Consider the following 25,954-nt stretch of genomic DNA (forward strand, 5'->3'; position numbering starts at 1 on the left):
AAAAAATCCAAAATACAATACAATACTGACTGATGAATGTTCATTCCTTCATTCACTCGTCCATTCATTCCTTCATTCACTCGTTCATTCATTCATCCTGCCATTCATGTATTTATTTTCTTGAAATGCCATAGACAAACATTGTTTAAAGATGAACATTTGCTGCTGCAGTCCCTGCCCTTCTCGTGTATGAGGGCAGCGTAGTTGAATCACTGTTTGTGTTGGACGGATCACCTGTGTTCACATGGCAACATTGCAGTCTGGAATCATTTGCCCACCGCAACTTATAAGTCTATGAGGAATTTCCTGCAGTTGCCCATTGTCAACAGCAAACTCTCCATGTACTCATGCATAAAAAAACTCTCAATTCAGAGGTGAGGATACTTAAATTAAGAAACATTTACTGGGGAGCGATTCACACTCAATGGGGAAGAGTATCAAAACTGAGACGGAGACCTCTAATGCAACATATGTTCCCATATCCAATATCATGAGTTGCTGGTAAAATGACCATTGGCAACAGTAACAACAAATTGCGACAACACTGTGAGACTCTCGAACACAGGGAAATGTATTTTCTTTTATTTTTATTTGTCAATATATGTTTTGATAAATCTAAATAAGTCACATTTCAAGCTGAAATGTTTAAAAAGCCATAAACATGTATTATTAGCTGAACCACGTTTTCATGAAAAAAGCTAAGTTTAGATTTTTTTTTTTGTCAAAAGGGTACAGTATTTCACACACAAAAACAAATTAACGTTAAAAATCAACACTAGGAAAAAAATGAACTTCTAAAAAAGTATCAATAAATAACAATTATATAACATTATGAGCAGATACATTTACTTACATCAGCATGTGTTTTTCTCCCCCCCAACTCCCCCCCCCCAAGCCTGACCAACCAATTCTGTTATGGGCTAACTCAATGTGTCACATTCAACAAGCATCTGGAGAGTAGACAAATACCCAATATATAAATACAGTATGAAATTAATCTGATGATGTATTTGGAGGTCCTCCTTGAGTTGTCAGATACAATGAATCTAAAGATAAATCTATTTCAATATTTTACATGTGCAATAAAAATTTCACTTATAAAAAGTCACTTTTGAAGCACTATTGATGGAATATTAAAGGAATTTTTAATAAAACATGGTCCTTGATTGATCTTAATGCTATTACCACATTCTAGCTTTGTCCACCAATCACAATAGCTATTAGTAGTAAGATTAACATATATACTAATACATTTACAACAGTGTGAGTATGCTCTTCATCCTTAGACTGGTGTGGAGTGAGTGATAATGACATAATTTAAAGTTTCATTAAAAAATAGTTTAGCACTGAGTGCTTAGGAATGGCAATGCCAATAACCAAAACATAATCCTTAAAACCATGACGGTCTCAACCATATGGAGTCCTTGGGAACACTCACTTGGCTGATATTAGAACCAATATTTTCACTCCAAAGTATTTCTGCAAATGATTATTATTTTTTGCCATAGGCAGACTTCATGGGGATTTATTGTAAATATAAGTTATCCAAAATTGATTACTATGCTTCATTTGGGGTTTCTGAAAATAGGATTGGGGCATTTCACGATTTCAAGACATGTAACATGACACTGTTAACATTCAATGTGATCATAATTATTTACAATAGATTGATAATAATACAGCTCTATTTTTCAAATGGTTTATTTAGTTTAATACTAAATACATTACTTATCTAATTTACATAAACTCTCTATAGAACACCTCCCACAAAAATGTATTAGACTATCAGCTATTAGTGGACTCTAACAGAGGTTGGATCTCTTCAGAAGTAAAATACGCCATGCTACATTTTACATTGTCTCCTTGTGTTCTTCAATCCAGTGATGACAGAAAAAGCAGTGGGGATCATAGCACACTACCTAATCATCATGTTTAAACATTTATGTTTATTACTTGATTAGCCTCATAGCAAACATATGGAGTGTACTGTGCGTTGCAATCTTCAAATGTATGTACGATGTTATTTCCTATGGTTCCCCTGGTCTGGTTTGCCTTGACTTGAAGTTGAGCCGACTCATTTCACTACTGATGCATAACGATGAACAACTGAGTAACAAGACTGCCAGATGTCAGTAGAGAAAGCGGCCTATAACCAACTTCAACCAATGATAGTCTATTATCACCCTACTCTTTTAAAACACTGCCCTGGGTTTTTATGTATCTTTCCAGAACAATTCCTAAACAAATACAGTATACAGTTTGGCTTTGTGTTTCTTTACATAATCCAGACAACTGCCTTCATATACAGTGCTAGAATATGCATTGCTCTGTGGATAACCTTAGCACTGTTTATAATGTAACCATGCACTTTTTTGAAATTTGTCACACTCAAACTGATCTGGATTGCAGCAATATGTACAGAGACCTTACATGCTGACAAGCTCTAGGAAATATTCGGATCCACAGAAAACACAGAAGCCTCACATAAATAATGTGACAACGAGTGTGCTTGAAACTCCCACTGCTTTTGCACAAAGAGACAATCAAGGTCCGTCCTGACAGTGATATGAGTGTCCATTACTCAAAGCGTTACGGCTGTGACCCAAAGAGACCTCAGATCCTTGGAGCTGATTGCTATTGTGAAATCCCCTTTTTTCTGTTGATTTAATCAGGTCAAGACATGGGGCGAATTTTAGAACAGGCTTCTGAAAAACTGCCTGTAAATTTCTGGTTTTCATCGAAAGACAGCCACAATAATTGAAACCAGTTGTAAGCGAAGTCTTCTCACACATGGGTTTCCTTTCTATATACTGTGTTGAAGTATTGGCGGTGCTTCAATAAGACCATAGTTTGTGCCATTGTTGTGCCATTGGTCACTGTCACATGGCTCACAACATGAAATACAAAATAGGAGTTCTGCGCACTGTTTATAATAAGCTTAATTACAGGTATATTTCTTGTAGTGGAATATCTAGATGTATGGAACTTCATTCTTTGCAAAATTTGCAAGAGCAAATGTTTGCTTTCAGTTAGAATGTCTGGCACACCTTTCTCCATGTAATGAACAGTCCCATCATGGCCACTGCCTATATGAAGCAAAAACACTTGGAGAGATGTGATCAGTGTGGATACAAATCAATCTGCTGTGTTAGTGCACCAGATTAATACACAACTGAAGCGAAAACAGGTACTCCTGAGATTCAGAACAATCTAGCAGGGGTGGTGATGTCTCCACTATTTTTTTTTCTTTTTCAATAGAGATGAGATACCTTTCAAATGGCACTCTGTGATTAAGACAACTTTCCTGAGTTTACGAAAGTAAAAACAAAACAAAAAAAAACCACCACTTACACACACTCACTCTCTCTGTCACAAACACACGCATGCACTCAAGAAAAGAAACATAAGATAATATCAACAACATTTGAAGCATGTCTTTAAATAGCATGACTCCTTTTGACAGCTTTCTCACTGAGTCTTTGGTCACGTTCTAAGACACACTTTCCTGGAGTCAGAGATGGGCGCTGTGGCAATGGGAGGCAAGGTGATGGGAGTGCTTGGGGGGGGTGGGGGGTTTGGGTAGTGGAGGTGAAAGGATTTGGAGGAGGGGGGGGGGGGGTGAGTGAGATGTCTCTCTACGCCGTAGAGAAGTTTGACCTGATGGAATCCTCTCGAAGCTGCCGGTGCTTTCCAGCATTGCACTCCTCACGTTGCGTCCGTCGCTCGATGGTTATCCTGTAATTCTTCCTGTGGGACAACAAACAGCGCCCAGATTGTTTGAGATACAGCCGTCACTGGATATATACATGAAAATCTCCCTTTGTTTGCGTGACCGTAACTCAATTCTGCTATTTGCTTGAAAACACTAGTTTAATCCGATTTCTTCTAAACATTTACGCAGTGGGACCACCTGTTAGAAAAGCCGGCAGTCACACTCAGGCCATGTCCATATGTCCGAGGATTTTCTTTTAAAAAACCCACTGTTACTGAAAATGGATATTTTTTAAAATTCGAAAACTCACCCAAACTGTTTCACTGTTTGCGTGTGGACAGGGAAGAGTTGCAGGGAAGGAGTTTTTGGATTCTGACATTTCTTTAAAATGTTGTCAGGTTTCCGATTGGCCAATATTGGCATCTGTTTGATTGACGTATTCTTGACCACTTTCAACAGCTGTTTTTGCTTATCCGTGTGGATGGAATTATTTTGCAATACGAAGGAGAAAAAAAACCCCGGCTATGTGTGGACATGGCCTCAATTGGACTCCTTTGCAACTGCACAATCCTTTGCAACTGTAATCTACAACCAGCAAAATACTATGTTGGCAGAGTATCTTGCAACATCAAAATGACAGTGGCGTCTAGAATCTCTTGGCTATGAAATGGAAACCAACATTTAGTCTATTCACACAACAGTAAAGTGGAAAAATAGGGGAGATTTCCTGGTTTTCATCTCACCTGAAGAAATAGAATGCCATCAGTAAAGCTGTGCCAAGAAGTGCGCCGACTATGATACCAGTTACTGCCGATACCCCTAGTCCACCTGCTTAGGAGAGAAAATGAAAGCTATTAGTAAGGAAAAATGAACCACCTTTGTAATTCTTGGAATATGATGGTGGCCATTGTCAGGCATAAATGTGAGTAGCAGAGATAATTTACATGATGACATGTCGGCATGACCGGTGTCTGTCTGGGTGGTAAGAGTCCGGTGCTTTCCATGCAAGTGGAACTTGTCACTGGCGGGCAGTAGTGGATGGAAGCTTCTGTCGATCCCATAGTAGTTCAACACTGTCTGTTTGAGGGACAAGCAAGCAGAGTGAAAGGTTAGCATGGCATAAAGTCCATCTTCACCTTCCTGAGTAAAATTGAATCATGACCAAAACAAAGGTTATAGACATCAATATTTCAGGAAAAGACATGTATACATTTGGAGGGTCAAAAGAGTGGGTAGGGTGCTGAAAAGTAAAAGTGGTCACTTTGAAGAGACGGGTGTATATGTTTCTTCCCGGCATTCTTACCTCATAGGTTCCTGCTTCATAATCAGTCATTGACATGACTGAGAAATCTCCTTCTCTGTCACCATTGAAGTCTATAGACACCTGGCCAGTAATGCCTGTGCAAAAGGAATGTGCAGGGAGAGAAAATTAATTAGCTACAAGACCTGGACATTCCAAGAAAAACACGAACAAGAGTCGACAAATTCCGGACAGCCAATACAACAGGAAATCTCATCCGCCTCCCGCCGTTTGTGTTGGCTTCGTCTCCTAAAACTGTAATTTCATCCCTCCGTCTGTGTTCCCGAATTCTTGACATTTTTAAAATATTATTTCTTTTAACGAGAAAACATGACCCTGTTCCTGACTATTCCAGCAGAACAAAACATTGTTATTTCATGTTTAGTTCTGGCAGTATGGCCTGCAACTCTTTCCAGCAGACTTATGCAGAGAACATCCATTTTCTAACAGAAGTTTAATGAATGAAGTTAAAAAATGATACAGTCAAAATACACTCAGGGTGTGCTACTCTAAATGATTATGGGGGAAAAGGAGGCTTGTTAGAACTTGTTAGAAGATAAAGGGCTTTATAACTCACATTTGACAGCAAAAGGAAACATCGAAGGGGTGAAAACACAGTCAAGTAATAAGCATTTTCAAATGTTGCTTCATTGTGATTGAATGTGGATTTAAAAGGCAATCCACAGTGGACAAATCACCACTCAGAACATTAGGCAACCAAGTGAAATACGACTCGTCCTGAAGACATGAGTAATTAATTGTGATAGTGAAAGGTGTTCTCAGTTTACTCTCCCAGTTATTCAAAAGGGCCTTAAGAATTCCAGGACTGGAGTTCGCCGACAATATTGGTCCAAATAATGAGATGAATTGGCCAGATGTTCTTCAGAGAAACCTCGGAGATGCTAGACCCAGGGCCAAATTTGTCAGCCCTGCCTTTAGATCATATTCCAGCAGACTTTGACCGAGTGTAAAACGATCCACTTCTTCAGTAGACACAAATACGATTAGACATGTGGAGAGAGGAGGCGAGACTCGTAGCGTGCGGTGTACGGCTGCTGCTGCGGGGTCCACAGTCAAGTCTGTCTGTCGCAGAAAAGTCACTAGGAAAGCAGATTCCTCCCAGAGACAAAGGCCTGGTTCTTTACTGTCCTGCCCAAAAAGGATTTTCCAAACTCTTTTGCCAGTAAGTACAGTGTTTTGTGTGTGTGTGTGTGTGTGTGTGTGTGTGTGTGTGTGTGTGTGTGTGTGTGTGTGTGTGTGTGTGTGTGTGTGTGCGTGCGTGTGTGTATGTATGTGTGTGTGTGTGTGTGTGTGTGTGTGTGATATTGAGTTTAAAAGTCTTCAAAAAAACTTTTGAAGTTTATGATACCTGATTATAATTGATATACACAAAATTGTCTCATAGTTATTTTTTTTTTAAACAGAAAAATCTAAAAGACAAATCCTGGTGGGAGACTGAAAGAAGTGGACAACAAAAGCTTAAATCTCCTGGTGTCACACTCGAAGAGAGCTGAGACAAAAGGCCCTGAGCATGTGAGCTAGCTCTGCTTCTGAAATCTCACAGTTATTATATAGACACAGTTTCCATGTCCAATCACGAGTCCTAAGATTACTTTCCAGCAGCCACAGCAGATAAACTCGACCTTACTATCTCAGCAAAGGTATGTTTTGGTGTTTTTTGATGGTTTGTTGGTTTAATAATAATAATAATAATAATAATAATAATAATAATAATAATAATAATAATGAATTGGTTTTATATAGCGCCTTATATATTGTTTAATATATGTCTGTCACCAAGATTACGCAAAAAAATGCATCTATCTCCATGAAACTTGGTGGAGGGTGTGGAGGGTGCAAGAACCCACAGAATTTAGGTTCAGTGGATCACCATCAAGGGGCATATCATTGCAAGACAGAGCATACTGACCATATTGGTGGAGGTTTGCACTCTCCCAGTGCTAGTTAGTTATACTGAATATTACCAAAGGTGATGGCTATGCTTCAAGATCTGGGACAATGTCCTTACCTTCAAATGTTCTGTTCCACATGTGGCGTGTGATCTGGCCACCATCTTTCTTGCTGTAGCCACTCTTCTTGGCCTCGTGCAGTGCAATGGCATAAAGCAGCAGAGCATCATGGAAGCCCTCCATGAACATATTGACCTGCGCAAGGGTCAAAGGACAAATTACAGCCACTCACTTTCGTCACGTCCTGGCAGTCCCCATCTTTGCATTGTTGTGTATTTGGATAATATGATTTGTCAGTGTGTGTGTGTGTGTGTGTGTGTGTGTGGGGGGGGGGGGGGGGGGGGGGTGCTACAAAAACAGCTACAAACAATAGTCAACAAGAGAAACAAAAAAAAACCATACGGGCCTACGGGCCTGGACACAGAAGAGCTAACACTAATAGATGGTAATGTTGTGATAGGAATTAATGGACCATTCCTGTCTTAGAGTGTTCGTCATGCACTGCCCAAGCAAAATAATTGTAAAACCCAGTGCTTTGTGGGAGTGCTTCTTAGGGGTTTCAATAACTGGATGGGCGAGATCTCTGTATATTTACAGTTACCTTCTACAGCCTATTAGGAATAGAACAGCAGGAAAAGCTGATATAGTAATATGACTGTTTATATACATTTTTTTGGTGGTATGAACTGCACAGAAATCACCGGGTACTGCAATAATAATACAAACCCAGCGGTGTTTTCTTATGGAGAGACCGTTTGCAATTTGGCAACACAGTCTACCGGAGTGAACATTCCTCCTTCCAACTATGTAGCGCATTTTTAAAACGGAAAAATTTAACCCCAAAGACCAACAGGGCCAACACCAATACCACTGGATGTTTTTGGTCTACTGGAGCAGACTGTGCAAGGTTTACAAGCACTAACTACAATCCATCTCTGGGTCATTTCAAGGACATAATAGGAAAGTTACAGGTAGGTGGTATACACTGTGCCCTCAGCCACAAAGTGCGAGATTGATTCTGACACTGCTAACAATACACGTCACATGATAACCTGCAAGGCTAATTTCACATGAGAACTCCATGTAAAAGCCTGGCTGGGGCCATTACAGGATGGTCTTTTGGCTCCAGTGAATTCTTGGGGACATTAATGTGTCTGCAGGAGAATGGATGCAGTCAAGGTTACAAATTCTCCCAGACTATTCATGGAAGACACAATGCTTGCCAACACAGAAAGGAAATAACTTTTATTCTTGTTACAGCTCAAGAGCTGGGAATCCTTGGGGCCAAAGGTGGGGTGATATAGATTACGGGGAGATGCGTCATGTTCAAACAGCTCGACACTGGTAGCTGAAGTGTCAGACCGGAGAATCCAGCCGCAAGGACCACACAGGGTGCTTCCCCTCCATGTGTCATGACAAAGGGATGTGGAATTAAAGGGTGATGTAAGATCTGGAACAAGAGCTCGGATGAGAACGGAGAATTTACGCACCCCCTCGGTTACCTCAGTTTTGCCGTCCTCCTAGTTACAACCTTGGCGGGGGTTAGGTGGGCATCTTTTTTTTAAGTAAGTAGGATACTGAACTATTTCAACTTAAGTAGTGAAGTCTGAAACAATTACATCTGCACCACTGCATCTGCTCTGGTCCCAAATTCAGTCCCTTATTGGGTTGAATGCAGATAGTGAGCAGGACATTAAGAAGGAGGTGGAGTGGAGCGTGGAGAGGAGAGACCAGTCTTTTAAGGGAAAAGTTGGGTCAGTAAAATAATTCAATGGGCATTCACAGCTGCCAACAAACCTTAGCCAATTCTGGAGGCAAAGTGCCAGAGATTGTGATCTGGTGAGGCTCATGTGGATGCGTTCTGATAGTTGTGACTGTGTCCCTTTTTCCCTCCCCCCGTCACCTTAAAGTGAATGGACTGGAACGGACATTGGGTAATGACACGGTACGCACTGTAGCCATTGTTGTCTGGCCTAAGCGCATCAGTCACGGACGGTGTGAGAGCGTCTGGGGGGAGACGCTGCAGATCCGCTGAGCTCCTCCCTGCTCGTTTGCAGGCAGGCCGTTTCCAGCAGCACTCAGAGCGATAATGATCTCTCCACACAAGAGAAGACAAGACATGGGTGGCCTTGGACATATCTGCTATCTTGGAGAGGCTGATGATGAAGTGTTGATCTCCAAAGTCTAACATTGTTTCTTTTTTTATTTGGCCTTACATTTGTGATTTACGAATGAGTTTGATTAGACATTCCAATAGGGTAAAGGTGGGGCTTTGTTTGAAACTTTTGTTTGATTTAAAGTTTGACGTCAGTGGCTTTTAAAGTGTCATTCCAGGTCCTTGCTCAACATTTCTTATGTCTTCAACATAAACTTTTATTAAACTTTATTATACTTATGCTACATCAACAAAACAACATCTACTTTTATTACTTTCAATCTCAACTGTAATACCACCCGGTATTTTTCATGTAGAATGCCATGTCAAGTTGGCCACAAAAATGAAACGTACATTTTTATGGATTTAACTAGCGCTAATGTAAAAAAAAGTGGGGTCTATGCATACATGGAGAGAGCAAATCCTCTCATTGAATTGATTCCAAGGCCAAGGGTGTCTGAAATGACAAGCCTTGTGTTAATAAGTGCAATTACCGGAGCTTAAGGCAACCTGGAGGCCATGTCAAGCTGCTACTTGACTAACTTTGATGACGCACGCAGCATAAGAGAGATATTGCTTGAGCAGCAGAAATCAAAGTAAATGGCTTCTCCAAAGTGTAACTCACACACACACACACACACACACACACACACACTCACACACACACACACACACACACACACACTGCAGCAGGGCACCCAAGCACACACTGAGGATTTGTGGGGCGACGTGTACAAGGCTGTTCGTTCCTATACCCCTTGCACAACTTTCAGTCCCTGCACGACCATGAGATCATTTGTTTTAACTTTTTTTTTCTTGCATTTTTTGGAGCAACATAAAAACAAAAGTCATCACTGAGCAACTCAGTTGCGTGGCTGAAACTTTTGTTTTGCCTTGGGTAATGCTCTACACGATACCTTATAAATCGGGGCCACGTCATGCTTGAAGTGATCGCTGCAGTTTCAGCTGACATTTAAAATGCATTACAAATATCTGATGACAAAGCCCTAATCCAACACACCCACCTGCTGGTTGTCATTGCATTTAAATATTTTGGATACTGAAATTCTCCTCGTAATTGTTAGGGTCTAAGTAATTTCTTGTTTTGATTTCTCTTTTAAACATGAGGGTATGTGATTAAAAAAAAAACTGCTTGGGTTACAAGCATATGGTACGCCTGAGCTTGAAAGTAGAAGTAAATTTGAGGTTTGCTGTGCATCCAAGAGAAGGTGGACGTCATGCTCACTTATCAGCATCAAAACCCCACGGTACTGGCATGCTTTTTTGTTGAAGCTTTGGCAGAGATTGGAGATAAAGTCTTCGCAATTTATGTTCAAAACATCTTCATTCCAAAGTGTTTTAAATACTGATTGTTTTGTGTTCTCAGATTCTGGTCACATTTAGTCCTTTATTCTATGATACTCTTCAACAAATTCTAATCGATTCAAATATGAAATCAATATATTCATCCAATCATCTATTGTTGATATTGAAATAAATCATGATGTCTCTCAGGCCAGTTATGATAATATTCACAAATATTTTCTATAACGTGTTTACCTTCAAGATTAGTCTGACGAAAGCAAATACGAACGTTTCAACATATCGGGTCTGTTTCTCCTGGCCACATCTATCTAAAAATCTCAGTCTAAATTAACACTTTAAATTAGAAATTAATTAAAAACATACACAGGATAAAGCTGGATCCAATACATTTAGACCAGCCTGCTCCTGAACAAAGAGATAAAGAAAAATATCCTTTGACTATCAGTCAGTTATGCGAGCTGTGGGCATGTTAACAATAAGGCCTTTTTGTGATGTTTAGGAGCTGTTATGTTTCTGGGCAGATTTACATATGTAAGGAGTCGACTGCAAATTGGTGGCTTGACATTCTCTGGCAGGGGCTGTGTGAGGCTCTGATGCATTCCATGCAGTCAGTCAGAAGGGAGAAAAATGTATCACCTTCTTTTGCGAATAAGGCGGTCATTCTTCATACCAAATAGTCATTAATTTAGTATGCATCAACAAGGCAAACTGGGCCAAATTGGACTTGTCAAGCATAAAGCATTAGCTGGGGAGTATTTGTGACTTGACAAAATCAAACAAGAGCTCAGCGCTGTGTTGATGTTTTCTTGCTCGTAAAAAAAAAGCCAGTCTACACAATAAAATAATTGTACTGATCCACGCTGAAAGCTCGACATTCATATTTCAGAATCAGAATACTCTTTGTTTTCGGTCGCTGTCGCTTCTCTGTGGACGTCAGTCCTTAGCGACACCTCCCTATATAATTCGGGCTCCCAGCCGAGAGCCACCTTGTGTCCTTTGTAGCCCAGGACGAAGGCCGCAGTGCACCAGCCGGAAAAGTGGCAGGTCCCCTGCTGGGCCCATTAACCTAGGAACCGGTCCATCCATCAATGGCTGTTTGTGTCGACATGACAGCTCCTGCCGTCTGCCTTCAGAGAGCCATGATGGCTTTTCAGTGCCCGCTGACGCGCGGGGAACTCAAAAGACTCGCCCAACGGCTCCCGAAATGCTCCCCAACCCCCTACACATACACACACACCCAACACTCGGAGGCCAGGCAGAATCCCAGGTCGCTCTATTCAGAGGCACAGTGCACAACGGATGCTGGTCTTGGGCTCGGCGTCTAAATTAGGCCGTGTCTGAGGCTAATCGATTAGCTGCCATTGACCGAACAGTGCCCACTGAAAACTCCCACCGATGTGTCACTCTCAAGATGTTCTCATCATTGCCTCTGTGCTTAAAACAGTGTTTTTCAACCTTTTTTGTGCCACGGCACACTTTTGACACTTAAAATGTCCCACGGCACACTAACATCCTGTGTGAAGAAAAAATAAACATACCATAGCCTAAAATTTCAAATAATACACAGATATGGCCTTATTATGGCTTCTATGCAAGACCTGCTCAATAAAACAAGCGCCCTCTGTTTCATTTGTAGGTGACTATATCTAATTTAATTGTTGTTATGAACTGGATATGTGATGATTCTGTGAATACTGGATATGGGGCCCCCGTTGTACAATGCCTGCATACCACAAATAGTGCAATCATACAATCAATGAGAGCATGTGATTATAAATTCTTTGATGCAACAGTTGCTTTTCTGGACCAGTGAGTGACATTTGGGTAATTTTCAGCGGCACACCTGATGATCTCTCACGGCACACTAGTGTGCCCCGGCACAGTGGTTGAAAAACACTGGCTTAAAAGACAGGGACAGCATATACAGTACATACTTTCTCAAGGTTTGAGGATAGTTTTATGAAAAATTGTGCATCAGTTCAGCACATTTTGTTTACAAAGAGGATTTGATGGTAGTTATTGTGTGACTATGATGGCTGCTGGCCTACCAAAGCTGATTACTTGAGCATACCATGAGTAAATTCTTATCGCATCCTGTAATATCCATTTTTGCATGTACTGACCAGTTTCTTACAGGCTTTGAGTTGTGGAAAGTAGAATTAAGACACAAACTGATATCTGAGACCCAAATAGCACTGATGGTAAAGATATGAGACAAAAATTTACTTACATTATCGCAGTCTTTACAGTCGTGAATCCCTTGCTTTTGGACCGACTTCTTCAGCTCAATGGTGAAGTTCTCAAATTCGGGCTTGGAAGTCCTCAGCAAAGTGACAGTGTTCAGGACTCTGTAAGCTGCCCGGGCTTCATTGTCATATTTGTCGCCTCTCCTCCACGAGCCATTTCCTGTAAGACAAGGGCTTGGATTTTTACAAAGCATCAGATGAAGCGGCATTAAGCAAAAATGTGAATATACACCCTCAAATAAAATAAAGATCAAATGATATAATGAAACATTATTTAATATTTGCACTAAACATGAATGTTAGACCAGCTGTTGATACATCTATCTAAGATATATAAACCCTCACACTTTAAGATATAAACATGTAAGAGTATTAATATTCAATACATTTGGTGTAGATGGTGTTGCAGGGGTACTTTGGCTGATTACAAAATTACAAATGACAAAAAACTAAGAAACTGCTTAGTCTATAGAAGTAGTGCTACCATATACAGTTGAGTTGAAGAGGTCGATGTTGAAGAAAATGTAACTGCCATTGGTCAGTCTCCGTCGGTGGGCTGCTAACATGATTTCCCGCACAATGTCGCCATTTGCACAAATCACGACAACTGGAAGGGGAGAGAGAGAAAAAATGGTCACTTTATATCCATCTAGCAAAGTTAATGAAATAAATGACATCAGTCGACCTAATTCAGCATATCACATGGAAATCGGCTCATGTTGATGTTTATCTGATCATATCTGGCATAATCTTCAGTGCATCTTGTGTACAGAATTTTATGATACACTGCCTGATGATATCACCACACTACTTTCAACCCAAAAATTTGTTTGCAGTTTAAGCTTAAGAGCATTTCCCTTTTATAGTCTAATTTATGAGAATGAATAGCTCATATGTGCTTTGCTGATTATGTTTACAATTCACTGTGGATGGGGCTACATAAAAGCAGCCTGTACTCTTAAACCTTTTACAGCAATGATGAAATATGCACATTCGGCTTGTTTGTACTTCAAGTCGTCATTAATGGGGATTTTGTTGCTTACGTATAGCCTTCTTGTCCTGATAGTGAGGATGCACTGGAAAGATCGCTGAATAAACATGCTTGTAAATGACTTGGCCTCATACAGAAGGCTGGTCTATAATGGGCCAGTGGTGTATGAAGACATTCAGAGACTGAAATGTAAGCTGCCCCAATTATGTAAGTGTACAGCAGATTTAGGTAAAATACCAACATTTCACATACACGCACACACACACACACACACACACACACACACACACACACACGCATGCACACACACACACACACACACACACACACACACACACACGCACACACACACACACATGCACACACGCACACACGCACGCACACATGCACACCCACGCACACACACACACACACACCTCAGACTAATGACAGTCTGAGAGTGTGAAATATTTTCCCATGGAGCACGGGTTAAAAATACATAAACAAACAAACAAGCAAACAAACACACATTTTGAAATAGTGCGCCGTCCCATAAATAGGGAAGATTCAGGGGGCCTGCTGGAACATTCCCCACAACTCTGTCACTGTAGCGTGAGCCTCCTGAAATACCCTCACCTGACTGGGACAAACCTGCGCTCAGTGCTGCGGCCCTGTGCCACCCTCTAATTGCAGAGCTCACAGCACACTGCCGGCCCTGTGTCGGGTCTCCAGCGACTCCACGGGGCAACGCTCCAGCCAGCAATATTTCAAAAATCTGGATTTTCCCACTGACGCTAGTTACAGATGAACTATGGTATGCATGTGGGGGGGGGGGGGAGCTAGGGAGACACACGGCAGACTTCAGTATTGGTTGCCATGCATTTTATATGCCTTGGGGGTCATTATGAAAAATGCTGTGTGTGTGCTTTCAGTGTGCAAATAACACAACTGTACAAATGTAACCTATGCATTTATTATTACATACATTACTATGAGTATATATATTGCATGTATGACATGTACCCACTCTAGATATTGCAGTTATTGCAATTTTAAGTTAGATTGTAGAAGAAAATGTGTAGAAAAAAGCTGCACCTTGTTTGAATCACATAAGCCTACACTGATAAGCTCTCAGTCCCCTGCAGTCCTGTTTTGGGATACACAGGAGTCCCCTAAGGCTTTCACCATTTTAAAGATGCAGTCTATTACAGTTGTTAATATTTGAGCTCAACAGCCAATCAAATTGCACCCCTCCCTTCCAAGCTACTGAGGCATCTCATTGATTGGTTGGGATAGCTTACGGCTCGGTCCGAGCCACTGTGCTTGTTTACATTTACAGGACCAGGGCTTTGTATGAGAGCCAGAGACTTTTTCTTTTGTAGCAAACATTTAACAGACAATTATGAGAACATTCGTAAATTTGATCAAAAAAAAAATGTATGGGATAAGAACTTCTGATTACACCTTTAAGTCCTTTCCACTTACTCTAAGGTCACTGATATTTCCCAAAGTCTGAGAGTTCCCTCTCATATTCACTGCTTACACAAATATTTACAGAAGCACAGAAAGCATGGGGGACGGGGAGACAGATTCGTTGTTGACGTGTCAGAGAGACATGCATTTCCATGTGGCATATTCATATTCATGCACAAAGTAATCTAATCCCCTGGCTATTTCAACACCATGTCATTAAGGCTTGTTTCAAAATATATTTTTCAAAATGTGCACAAGAAATTCTCAAGAAGCTCTGCCAGCATTGAAAACACAGTGATACGAAGGAAAGCTGTCATGTGTTATTGGTGGTGTCAGGTGTTAAGAATAGGCTCAAATATAAAGACAATGTTGATAGACACACACAAACACATTGTGTTTAACTCAGCTTGACTACACCTTTGTGCGTGTTTGACCAGGTCGTTCGCACTCATCCACACTCCCATTCCATAACGATTCATCACCACTTTCTGTGCTTTGGCACAGCCTGTGTAAGGCACTGAAGACTTCATAAAACAGACACACAAAGTCTCAGATAATAACAGACACTGCAGCCGCTTATGAATCCAGTCAGGCGTCACCGATGCTGGACCAGATCCCAGTGACGTACCTCCACCTGGTTCCCGAGGATCCTTAATAAGGACAGCTGCAGGCTAGAGAGGACTACTTGTCAATGCAGAGCTGAAGCTCCCTTCCAGAGATATAAAACTCAGACAACACTGTGATGAATGCCATCAATTGAGATTTTACGATTTCAAAATCAATTGTCTAGTTTGAAAGACAGGTCATATTTTGTTTTCCAAAGCACCTTCACAAACTAATCTGTCCTGATCCATGACACCTCCGGTGAAGAAATACTATAACTTCTGACAGTGTGTGGAAGAAAGGGAGATTTCAGGGATTCCATTCTTCAGTATTTTGATGCTGATACAAGTGTGTTTGTGTGTGTGTGATTGTGTGTGTTGGGGAGAAGGGGTGGGGGGTTACACTTGGATCACATCAAAAACATCCATCTTTTTCAGTTTTTTTGTGTACTACTACATGCTTAATGAACACACAAATTAGATGCTTGTTTATCTTATATTGACAATTAAAAAAATCTCCACACCTGACTTATACGTTTCTCCAGATCTGCATTTCTAAAGTAGTTTCCCCAACTCTGGCACCCTGCAACCACCCACAGCTCTGCAGGCACTACAATGGAGTACCTGACATGTGTGGAATACTAATTCTAAGGCCCAACCACCTGGTTCACGGTACTACCTGCACCATTAACCAATAATAATGTATGCAAATGTATACACCAGCTATGTCTGTAACATATGCTAATAGACACTGTAACTATTATTGTCACAGGAACGACGCCAACCGGCCAATCATTTGTCACAACAGCCTACCACCCTCCGAGTAGGAGAGAGTGTGAGAGCCTCAGTCCCTAAGGATGATGAGTATTTTCCCTGCCTGAGGTCACGAGGAAAAAATGTTCCAATCAAATCTGCCGACTGAACCGTGCATGAACCCCTCGCCGCCGCCGCGCGGCCTTTTTGACGGCCTGGCAAGCTCCCGGGGCGGGTATCATCAAACTTTCCTCACTCTTTTGTGTCTTCTGCCAGAGCTACGAGGGCATGTGTAGACTGCCATGTCGTTTTGGCCTCACCTGTCTAGCGTGGTTAAAAGACATGTGGGCTAAGTATCGGAGGCCCCTGGGTTGAACCTAATGTTTTGCAGCATGACGTCACATGCCGTTGCGAATGCAGCTGCATTTGTTTAACCTCAACTGCCCCATATTCAGACAGCAAACTATGCGCCGCAAAGGAGACCTCCACCAGAGTGTCACACCCCAATCACTCAGTCTGAAGTGGGGCTGAGTGAATCTCCTAAGAAACAGAATGACTGAGAAAAGACACATACATTCACTGAGAGATGACTCATTTTTTCAGCACAGCATCCCTGTTTGCCAACTGATGGCTGTTCACCTTGTTCTTCAGGTGGCATGAGACGCATGACGAAGCAGCGTTAGGCACACTACTTCAGGCCTCTTTTGTAAAGTTGCTTTCATTTATGCCCTTGCTTAAACCAAGCAATTGATTTTCACATTCATACTGATCAGAGGTAAAAACCCTTATTCAAGGGAGCCCTTTATTTATCTATGTGTGCTTGTGCAAGTCTGTCTATCTGTGTGTGAGCATGCACTTTTGAGTGGATGTGTGTGTGTGTCTGTGAGTGCGTCTGTGAGTGTGTGTGTGTGTGTGTGTCTGTGTGCATCTGATCTAGAACACTAAAGATTAACAGAAAAGGGAAGCTTGACTACATTCTGTCTGACAAGACTGGGAATAGACATGATGCTGCTGGAAATTGGAAAGACAGTGTTCTGTTCGGACAGCAGGCAAATCTCTCATCACCTGAACCGTTCCAAGACTAACAGTGGTAGCCCAGTGCTAGGCTGTGGTGGGTGAGTGCTGTGTATCCTCTCTGGCAGCCAAGTGGCAACAGGATAGATGACACATGACAGTGGAATACAGCCCATGAGACGCACAAGCGTCACAATGCCTTGAAGTTTATGTGAATGCCCAGGGCTCACCATACTTGGCAATGGAATTCGGAGCACCTCCCCAAAATATGTTTAATGCAAAGGGTCTGTCAAATTCTGATATTTTTTCCCTAGCTCATTTCCTACTGACTCAGTTAGTCTGTTGGTCACTTGAACCTTATTTGTTTAGATGTAACCTGTAGGCTTAATGATGGTAGACTCTAAGAATATTCTTTAGGATCTGCAAACATACGGATCCAGTTTAGGACAGAAAATGGCTAATCACACAAATATGACTAGACATGGAGAACTTGTGCACTATAGTTACAATCAGGGATGAGATGCGACTGTACCTTCGCTGTGTATGGCTTTGACGATTTCATCAGCATAGAGTCTCTCCTCCTTTGAGTTTATAGGGTGAGGGTCAATGGTGTAACCCTCCGCCGAAAGAATGTTGTAGACCCCCTCCATCGTAAAGTAACAGTTCCTCTCCTCTTTGTCATCGTCAAAGATAAGCATCGCGTTCTTCCATTCGAAATGTTCAAACAGAGAAGAAAACGTTTCGGACATCTTCGTGTAACTTGGGGCTATTCGAGTCAGATGCATGTACTCTGGCTTTTTATTGTCGAAGGCGACGGCCAGGGCACCTGCTGAGATCATCGGGATGTTCCAATGTGATGCCACCCTAGCCACCCCAGCGGCCGCATACTCGCACACGGGACCCAAGATCAGGTCCGGCCTCGCATCGCACGCCTCGTCTACTAACGCGAAGAGCGCATTGTTGCCGCACTCTGAATTCACATACTTAGTGTTAAAGTTGAGTTGGGAGAACTGCCCTCCTCTGGATTTAATACCCTGTTTTGCGTACTCTATGGCGGGTTTAACTCTTGAGATGGAGAAGGCATAGGAGTTGTTCTCAGGCAGCACCACCAACACGTTGATGTCTTCATCTGATGATGCACTTGTCCTGGCGGCAAGCGCAACCAGCCAAAGTGAAACACAGAGTGACACAAGACATGACATGGTGTGTCTTAACTAAACTGTCCTAAATTAATTTTCAAAATACTACTTATGTTTTTGAATGCTTCCTGATCTCCCCCTTTTTCCAGGTAAAATGTCCTTTCTTCGGAGGATTTGTTTTTTTTTTAAAGATTCCGTTACTAACTAAAATTCCTTTTTTCTTTACGCTTTAGGAATCAAACACAATGCTCGCAGTGACACTGCAGTCACAGGATCAAATATAGAAAAATGTCTATTTTCTCTTCTGATTCTGCAGTGTTTCCGATAGTTCCCCTGGTTTAACTGTGGTAACTGTAGACTGGTTACCACACACGCTGTCGACGGCCCAGAGTTTTGAAGCATCCTCTTCATTAATATGCCTGCGTCATCTCCAGGCAGCCCACCTCTTTCTTAAAGAGACAAGTCCCTGTGCTAAACTCAATTTAGCGCTACAAGGCGACCCAGGTCTGCAGGACATACTGTAAGCCAAATAAACTGGGCTTGTTGTTAATACTAAAGAGTATATTTACGTTTTAAACACGTCATATGCAGTTAATCTTGCACAGAATGTTCGTCGGTGTGTGTGTGTGTGTGTGAGAGAGAGACAGAGAGAGAGAGAGAGAGAGGTGACACTTTCCAACTTCCAAGTTTGATGGTTTATTCCGTGACTTGGAAAATGAGATAGTCAAATATAGCTAAGTGTTTATACATGGGGAGATGAAACAGCTAAATGTGGTCATTGCTAATATATTTTCAGCTGATGTGAGGACTGGAGAAGATGAGCTCATTCTACGCTAGTGCTTTAATTATACATCTGCAATTTTTGCATAGATTCCCTGCATATTTGGCAAGCACATTCCCAATGGTAAAATCTTAAATTGTATGAATTACGTCTCGACCAAAGAGGTGAGAATACTCATCTCTGCAAAGCGTTTGGAGAGCGCCGCCTAGTGGATCTCGTGACCTAAGTGCCTTCACAAACATAAAGGCTCTTCCAATTTAAGTAGCCTGTGGCCACAGCTTTTCAGGACCATTGACCGTAGGTAGAACATGTATTTTTCCACAACTACTCAGCATCAAATTATATTTGCTTGAACATCATTTTAATAATCACTCGGTTTATTCAGAGAAAGAAATTAAACCAATAAAAAAACAGCCTGTTACTGTAGCAAGACATTTATCATGGGCCATTAATATGGTGGATTGAAAATTACTCACCCAGGTTCTCTGGACAAGGAAAAAAACATCCCTCATTTGCGTCATGTTTTAATGGCGTGCGAGGGTTTGTGGCTTGTGTACTGTAATTTATCTGCATATAGGTTCCCCCAAAAACTCTCAAGCCACTTACAGCTATTAGAGAATTAAGTGGAAAAAAAATATGTGGAAGCCAAACAGATCTTTTAGTCACTGTTATCTTTAGCCCATTGCATTAATGTTGTTTGAATAAGCCCAAAGGGTATAATTTGGGTTTTTTGGCAATTAGAGCCGCCCTACCATATAGTTGAATGTCTTGTTTCCCAGCACCTAGTCTAGTTGGGAACTTGTGAGAAGCTTTAGTAAGGATTTAGATTCACGGAGGAAAACATATGTAGCCTACTCATCCAACTATGTTTTTACAACTAAATTAATATATTTAAGGTTCAAAATCAGACTACCTTTTGCCTAGTTACATAGGTTAGTGACATTTCAACAGTGATTGATTTATCTTTTTTTGGTGAGGCCAGGAACACAAGCCAGGCTGTTTTCGTTTGTTAATCTGATAACACTGCTTTGTTTAATCATGACTCCTGTCCTGTTTAAATCTATTAAAGTGTGGACTTAATTGCGGCCATCTGTCATGTGAAAGCCATCTGTCAATGTGGAGTGCGTTGTGCATAAATGGCTCACTTACACAGTGGCCCCCCCCCGCCCCGCCCCACATACACCAACTCAGAAGTGCCAGTCACCAGAGAATGCCAGTCAGCAGTGTGCCTCTTTTCTCTTCAATAACAGGTACAGTCAATGCAGTGTTGTCTGTCTGTCTGTCTGCCTGTCTGTCAAGAAGCATTGTGTGTGGCTCTTTCCCCTGCCTCTCTATCCACCAGCTTTACTGTAATATCAACACATCCACATACAGGGGTGTTCCCTGTGAAGATCTACACTGATGTAGTACCACTGACATCTGCTGGAATATTTGGGCAATTACACATTGTCACTATACACACTGTACATCTGATGCAGATAGAAACTATAGATAGAAAAAGACAATACTGAGGTAGTATATCAAGTGATACAACAGCATAAAGTAAAACTGTAACAAACAATGTTCTCCCATCTTGTTCCCTTTGCCATTCTTACAAAGTCATTTTTAAGATCATTATGAACACATTTGTTTAGAGAGACCAGACTCTCTCAGAATGTTTTCTGTTATAGGTCTTCATAAAGTCAGAGCTTTCTCATCACTATTGTGTATTGCTTGACTACAAGCAATTTCTGTTGCTTACAGAAACAAGCAAAGAAATAAATAAATAAGCAACCAACCACCCATACAAAGAGACAGACATAAACAATCACATGAACAGATATTTCTCTAGCCAGCAGCATTCAGTAAAATGTGAACAAGTGATACAGTTAAAGCAATACAAAACCGACTTATGGATCCTTCTAAATGGACGCTTGCAATGGAGCAAGCAAGTTGAGTCGGCAGCTGTCTGGACTCTCCGTGAGCAAAGCCAGCCGCCCTCCATGGGGTTGGTTTACGTGATGGTTGCTCCGCCACACCTGCAGATACGGCAGATGCAGTGCCATTGTAATCAGACACTGAAGATAAACTGCCGTTTCACACGCAACCTCACCTCTTTCTTTGCCAGACACCCTCTTACTGTAACATTAAACTAGGCAATGTTTCCCAGGCTGTAGGGGTCAGATGAGTTTTATGTGTTATGAAAATAATAGGCTACGGCATAATGTTATCTGAAAACTAAGTGAACCCAGCGGGAAATGTTTTACCCTAAACAATGAAAACAGTTTTAGGCTAAAACTCTAACTGTAATGGAGTAATGTGCATGCATGACATAGCACAGCACCATAATCTACTTTGTTCATGCTGACATGTTTTTCTTTTTTCCAAGTTGTAACAACACTCATCTGTCATGACCAAACTGCTTTGCCTCTGAGAAAAGCTGTGCATACTGAATAGCTGTTTTTTCATGGTCATAGTAGACCCATGTGACAGTTGTGGTAGTCCACTTTTATGAGATGAGATGACTTGGATTAGTTCCCTCCTTGTCATCTAGTCATCAGAGGACTGGTCAATAGCCTCTCATCCAGAAGCTGCTGAGAGCATGTCATCCAAGTTGCCACTGTCATGCCAATACATACATACTACTTTATTAAAGGATTACAGAGATAGCCTCGGGAGGCGTTGGTGGGGCTTATCACTGTGAAATAATCAGCTGTCTGACAGTATTGTTGTTGCCGTTTGATGTCTCAAACCAGTCCTCTGTGGGGCCTGTAGGCTGCATAACTATGTACAGAGACAGAAAGGAGAGCTCTGGTCACCATGAGGCTTTGAAACTACTCAGAGAGACTATCAAAAGGAGCAGAAAAAAAAAAAACATCTTACAGTAAAAAAAATAATGTACACACAGACGAATATTCAGAGTACATCAGAACATACGGATAAGTATGATTAGCGCAAGTATTTTCTTCTTTGTTTCTTAATAACTTCTTAATCTCCTCTGTCATTATACATCATTTCCAAGAAATGTGTGGGTAACTGACACATGGCATGCGTGTGCTGCACCTGGTCAAGACGGCTATTGCCTTGAGACAGTCGGAGCTTCAAAGCACACACATTCTCTTATTCATCCCCAGTTTAGTACCTTCATGTGGCTTCAGTATGGCCTAAGGAATGACCTCTTCTGACCACAGGCAGATGAGCTGAAGAGGATGGGGGAATAATTTACCTGTTGTAACCAAGCCAACGCATGACCCTTATAGGTTAGGTTAACCTACTTAGAATTCAAAATACTCTTGTTCATCTGTCCTTATAATGACCACAGATTGGTAGAAGTTTGCAGAAGTAAGAAACATATCAAATAAATTATAAATGTAATTAAAAATAAATGATATAATATAATCAAAAATACAATATTGTCCATTTGCTTGTTTGCATGTTGCACATACTTTCAGAATGAATACTGTATGTTGTGTTCATGTGTCTCACCTTTGATGAATTTGTCTAAAAAAAAAAAGTATTCAATATAAAAAAGGACTAATGGATAATACAGCACAAATAGCCTATATGGATCATCTTGTTATTATAAAAAACACATGCTAAATAGAGGTCTAAATGTCTGCAGACAAATCTATTTTACATGTTCCCATTTACAACCAGGTGATCAATATCCTTGATCAGTATTGATCCACACATCTGCTGTGCCTTTGTATCCCCCTTCCTGTCGCTTGTTCTAGCCATCCACGCCGTGAGAGTTTGTGCCTCTGAGCGAAGAGCGAGAACAAGCCTAGTCCGGTGTCTGATAATTGTGTTAATTATGTCTTTAAATGGCCTGCAACTCTCAAGATAAAAACTAGCATGAACCTGAACCTGAAAATAGCATTAAACCAGCTGATTTTGTAATATGATTATTCATGTGAAAGTAACTACACACAACAGACTCCTTCATCTGGCTGCACATAATTTCGCAATCCAAATACATTGATTAAGCAGTTGCTATACAGTATAGGCTTTATCCCAGATATGGGTGCTACCACCATAGAAAAGAGAATAAAAATAAATAAATAAAAATATTCCCTGTTACAAACAAGCACAATGTACAGTATATAGCTATTTTTAGTGTGATTTAAAGGTAAAAAGACAAGCTCTTATAGCATGATACTAAACCATCCCCACTAACTGAACTACTACATGGGTTATCAGTCAATGTTTGGAGATAAATAATTTTTTTATTTTAGTTACCTTGAAATGAACATTTTCTGACTATATTAGTGATATTAGTGATGCTAGTCATAGTTAGTATGTATAATTATAGTCATATTATTTTGGTTACACTTCCTAGGAATTACTAGCCCTAGACGCTAGGGTGCGTCTAGATTTCTAGGCTAAGGAATTACAACATTGAAAAAAAAAATATTCTTTCTTTCTTCTTAGAAAACTGTGGAAACTCTGTATTCTTCCACAACTGTAAGATAAAGCTTTCAACACTAGGTGGTACTGTTTTCCAATAAACCACACTGTGTCTGTCCAACACGAACTTCTACTGTAAAAACTGTGTAGGCTAAATGTCTTCTTCTTATGATGATTAAAAAGCTATCTTTGTACTTAACAATTAAAGTTACACTTTCTACATTAATCTGCATAGACACACTCACAAATCCCTTCAGTCACCTACTTGCAAGACTATGCAGTTACTTCCAAAACAATTTGAGGCCATTTCAGAAGTTTCTTTCTCCATAGGAAAACTTTTTGTGTTAACGCTTTCATTCAGTCCATCCAGTAATGCTGATGCCTATATTCATTGCAATTTTCTTTTATGAATTCGGCCATGATGGAAATGGATGACAGAAAATGTATACTAATCAGTAGTGGCTTTAAGAGCTGAGATGTTGCCACCGTTATATATTTAATTCAGAGGGATTATTGTCAGAAAATTATTATAAATTTTACTCTGTGTCCACAGCCAAAACATCCTCGCATGCTTAAAGGGGAGCTATTGAGGTCAATGGTTAATGGTTCCTTTCATCTTGATCAGAACAGCGCTGGTCATCAGAATGATTAGAGTGGCCACAGTATAAGCACATGAAGCCAACTGAGACATCACATTTGTGACTGTCAGATCCCTACAGCCAATCAGTAACAATTTCACTGAAATGGGTTTGGTACGTGGCAAATAAGGGTCAGTTATTATGGGCTCCCTGCCAGAAATATTGCTATGATTCAGGATTTAGTGGTGTCTGGAAGTGTTCATTTTAATGTGAATAATATATTTACACATAAAGTCAAACACACACACACACACACACACACACACACACACACACACATACCACTATGGCTAGGTACTATTTGAAGGGTTCTGTTTTTTAATTAAATAACATTAAACAAAAGCTCCAACATATTTTTTTCTTGATGAAGGATGTTTAGAAAGCTTCTAACACACACACACACACACACACACACACACACACACAGGGGAATGGACATAGCATCAGTGTATCAACACGTTGGTCCATGGCTCCCAGATAAGCACTGCTAGAGGCAAAACAACATTAGCCCAGAGCAACAATAAGGGGCCCCGGGGGAAGAGTGAGGATGAGGAGAGGGAAAAGGCAGCAGCTAGCGCTCTTTAAGGAGGACTCAGGGACGAGGAGAGGGAAGAGGCAGCAGCTAGCGCTCTTTAAGGAGGACTCAGGGAACTCAAGCTCAGGCCAAATGCCTACTTCTTCACCCCTGCCTGCAGTGTGTTCACTTGTGTACTGTAATAACTTCAGACACACACACACACACACACACACACAGATAAAGAGAGAGAGAGAGAGAGAGAGAGAGAATAGGGAATCATAGTTGACAAAACATTTTGAAACTACAACTATAATTTTGATTAAAGTAATAGCTGAAAGAACTAAAGTTTTAATGCTGCACATCCAATTAAAGATTAAAAAAAATAACTGGATGGGAAAACTGCAAGTATTTCACATAAATATACGCTGAAAAAGACACAATCTGTTATGTGATTGCTCATTGTATTTGATCTGGTGCAGCTTTGAGCTAATACAAGGTCTACATTTATTCTCATTTTGGGATTCCAGTGTTGGCCTGTGTAAATGAAAGAAAACAAAATGACTTAATTGTCGGACATTTTAACCTTGCCTATGCAATATATAATAGGCAACCATATGAGGATGGATTATAAGGATAGGGTCGGGATAAAACTGAAGCCTGTGATGGACATTCAAACTTTTCTTTAATGGAGAACTTAGAATGAAATGGTGGACTACAACCATAACTAACTATTTCCTTAGTGGGCCTATTCGTGGTTCAGAATACTGTCCTGAGAGTAGGCCTATTCCTTGGAAATACGCAGTTAACGATAATGGACAGGCTATAGGCTACTATGGTTCGAGTCGTTTTGTCCTTTTCAGTGGTTTCAGGTTCTACAAGCGATGTTGTTTCTAGACAAGTGTTCACATTCAAGATACAAAACCTGTGGTGGTGCATTGTGTGTTAAAAATCTGGTTAAAGACAGCACACTTC

At 40.9% G+C, this 25,954-nt stretch overlaps 1 protein-coding gene across 1 annotated transcript; it reads right to left on the minus strand.

Annotated features, from left to right (window-relative positions):
- Positions 1-560: 560 nt before the first annotated feature.
- npr3 (natriuretic peptide receptor 3) lies at positions 561-19,023 on the minus strand. The gene is given in 9 exon segments (XM_076271064.1): positions 561-3,747; positions 4,456-4,540; positions 4,665-4,696; positions 4,698-4,789; positions 5,016-5,110; positions 7,042-7,177; positions 12,694-12,869; positions 13,194-13,316; positions 18,054-19,023. Coding segments are annotated over 9 exon segments (1,521 nt in total). The 5' UTR covers positions 18,724-19,023; the 3' UTR covers positions 561-3,635.
- Between the last annotated feature and the right edge of the window lie 6,931 nt (positions 19,024-25,954).

Source organism: Alosa pseudoharengus, unplaced genomic scaffold (genome assembly GCF_046254945.1).
Source record: "Alosa pseudoharengus isolate Yale_2024_CS ecotype anadromous, Long Island Sound unplaced genomic scaffold, YU_APseudo_1.1 YU_APseudo_1.1_scf_6, whole genome shotgun sequence".
Taxonomy (NCBI): domain Eukaryota; kingdom Metazoa; phylum Chordata; class Actinopteri; order Clupeiformes; family Clupeidae; genus Alosa; species Alosa pseudoharengus.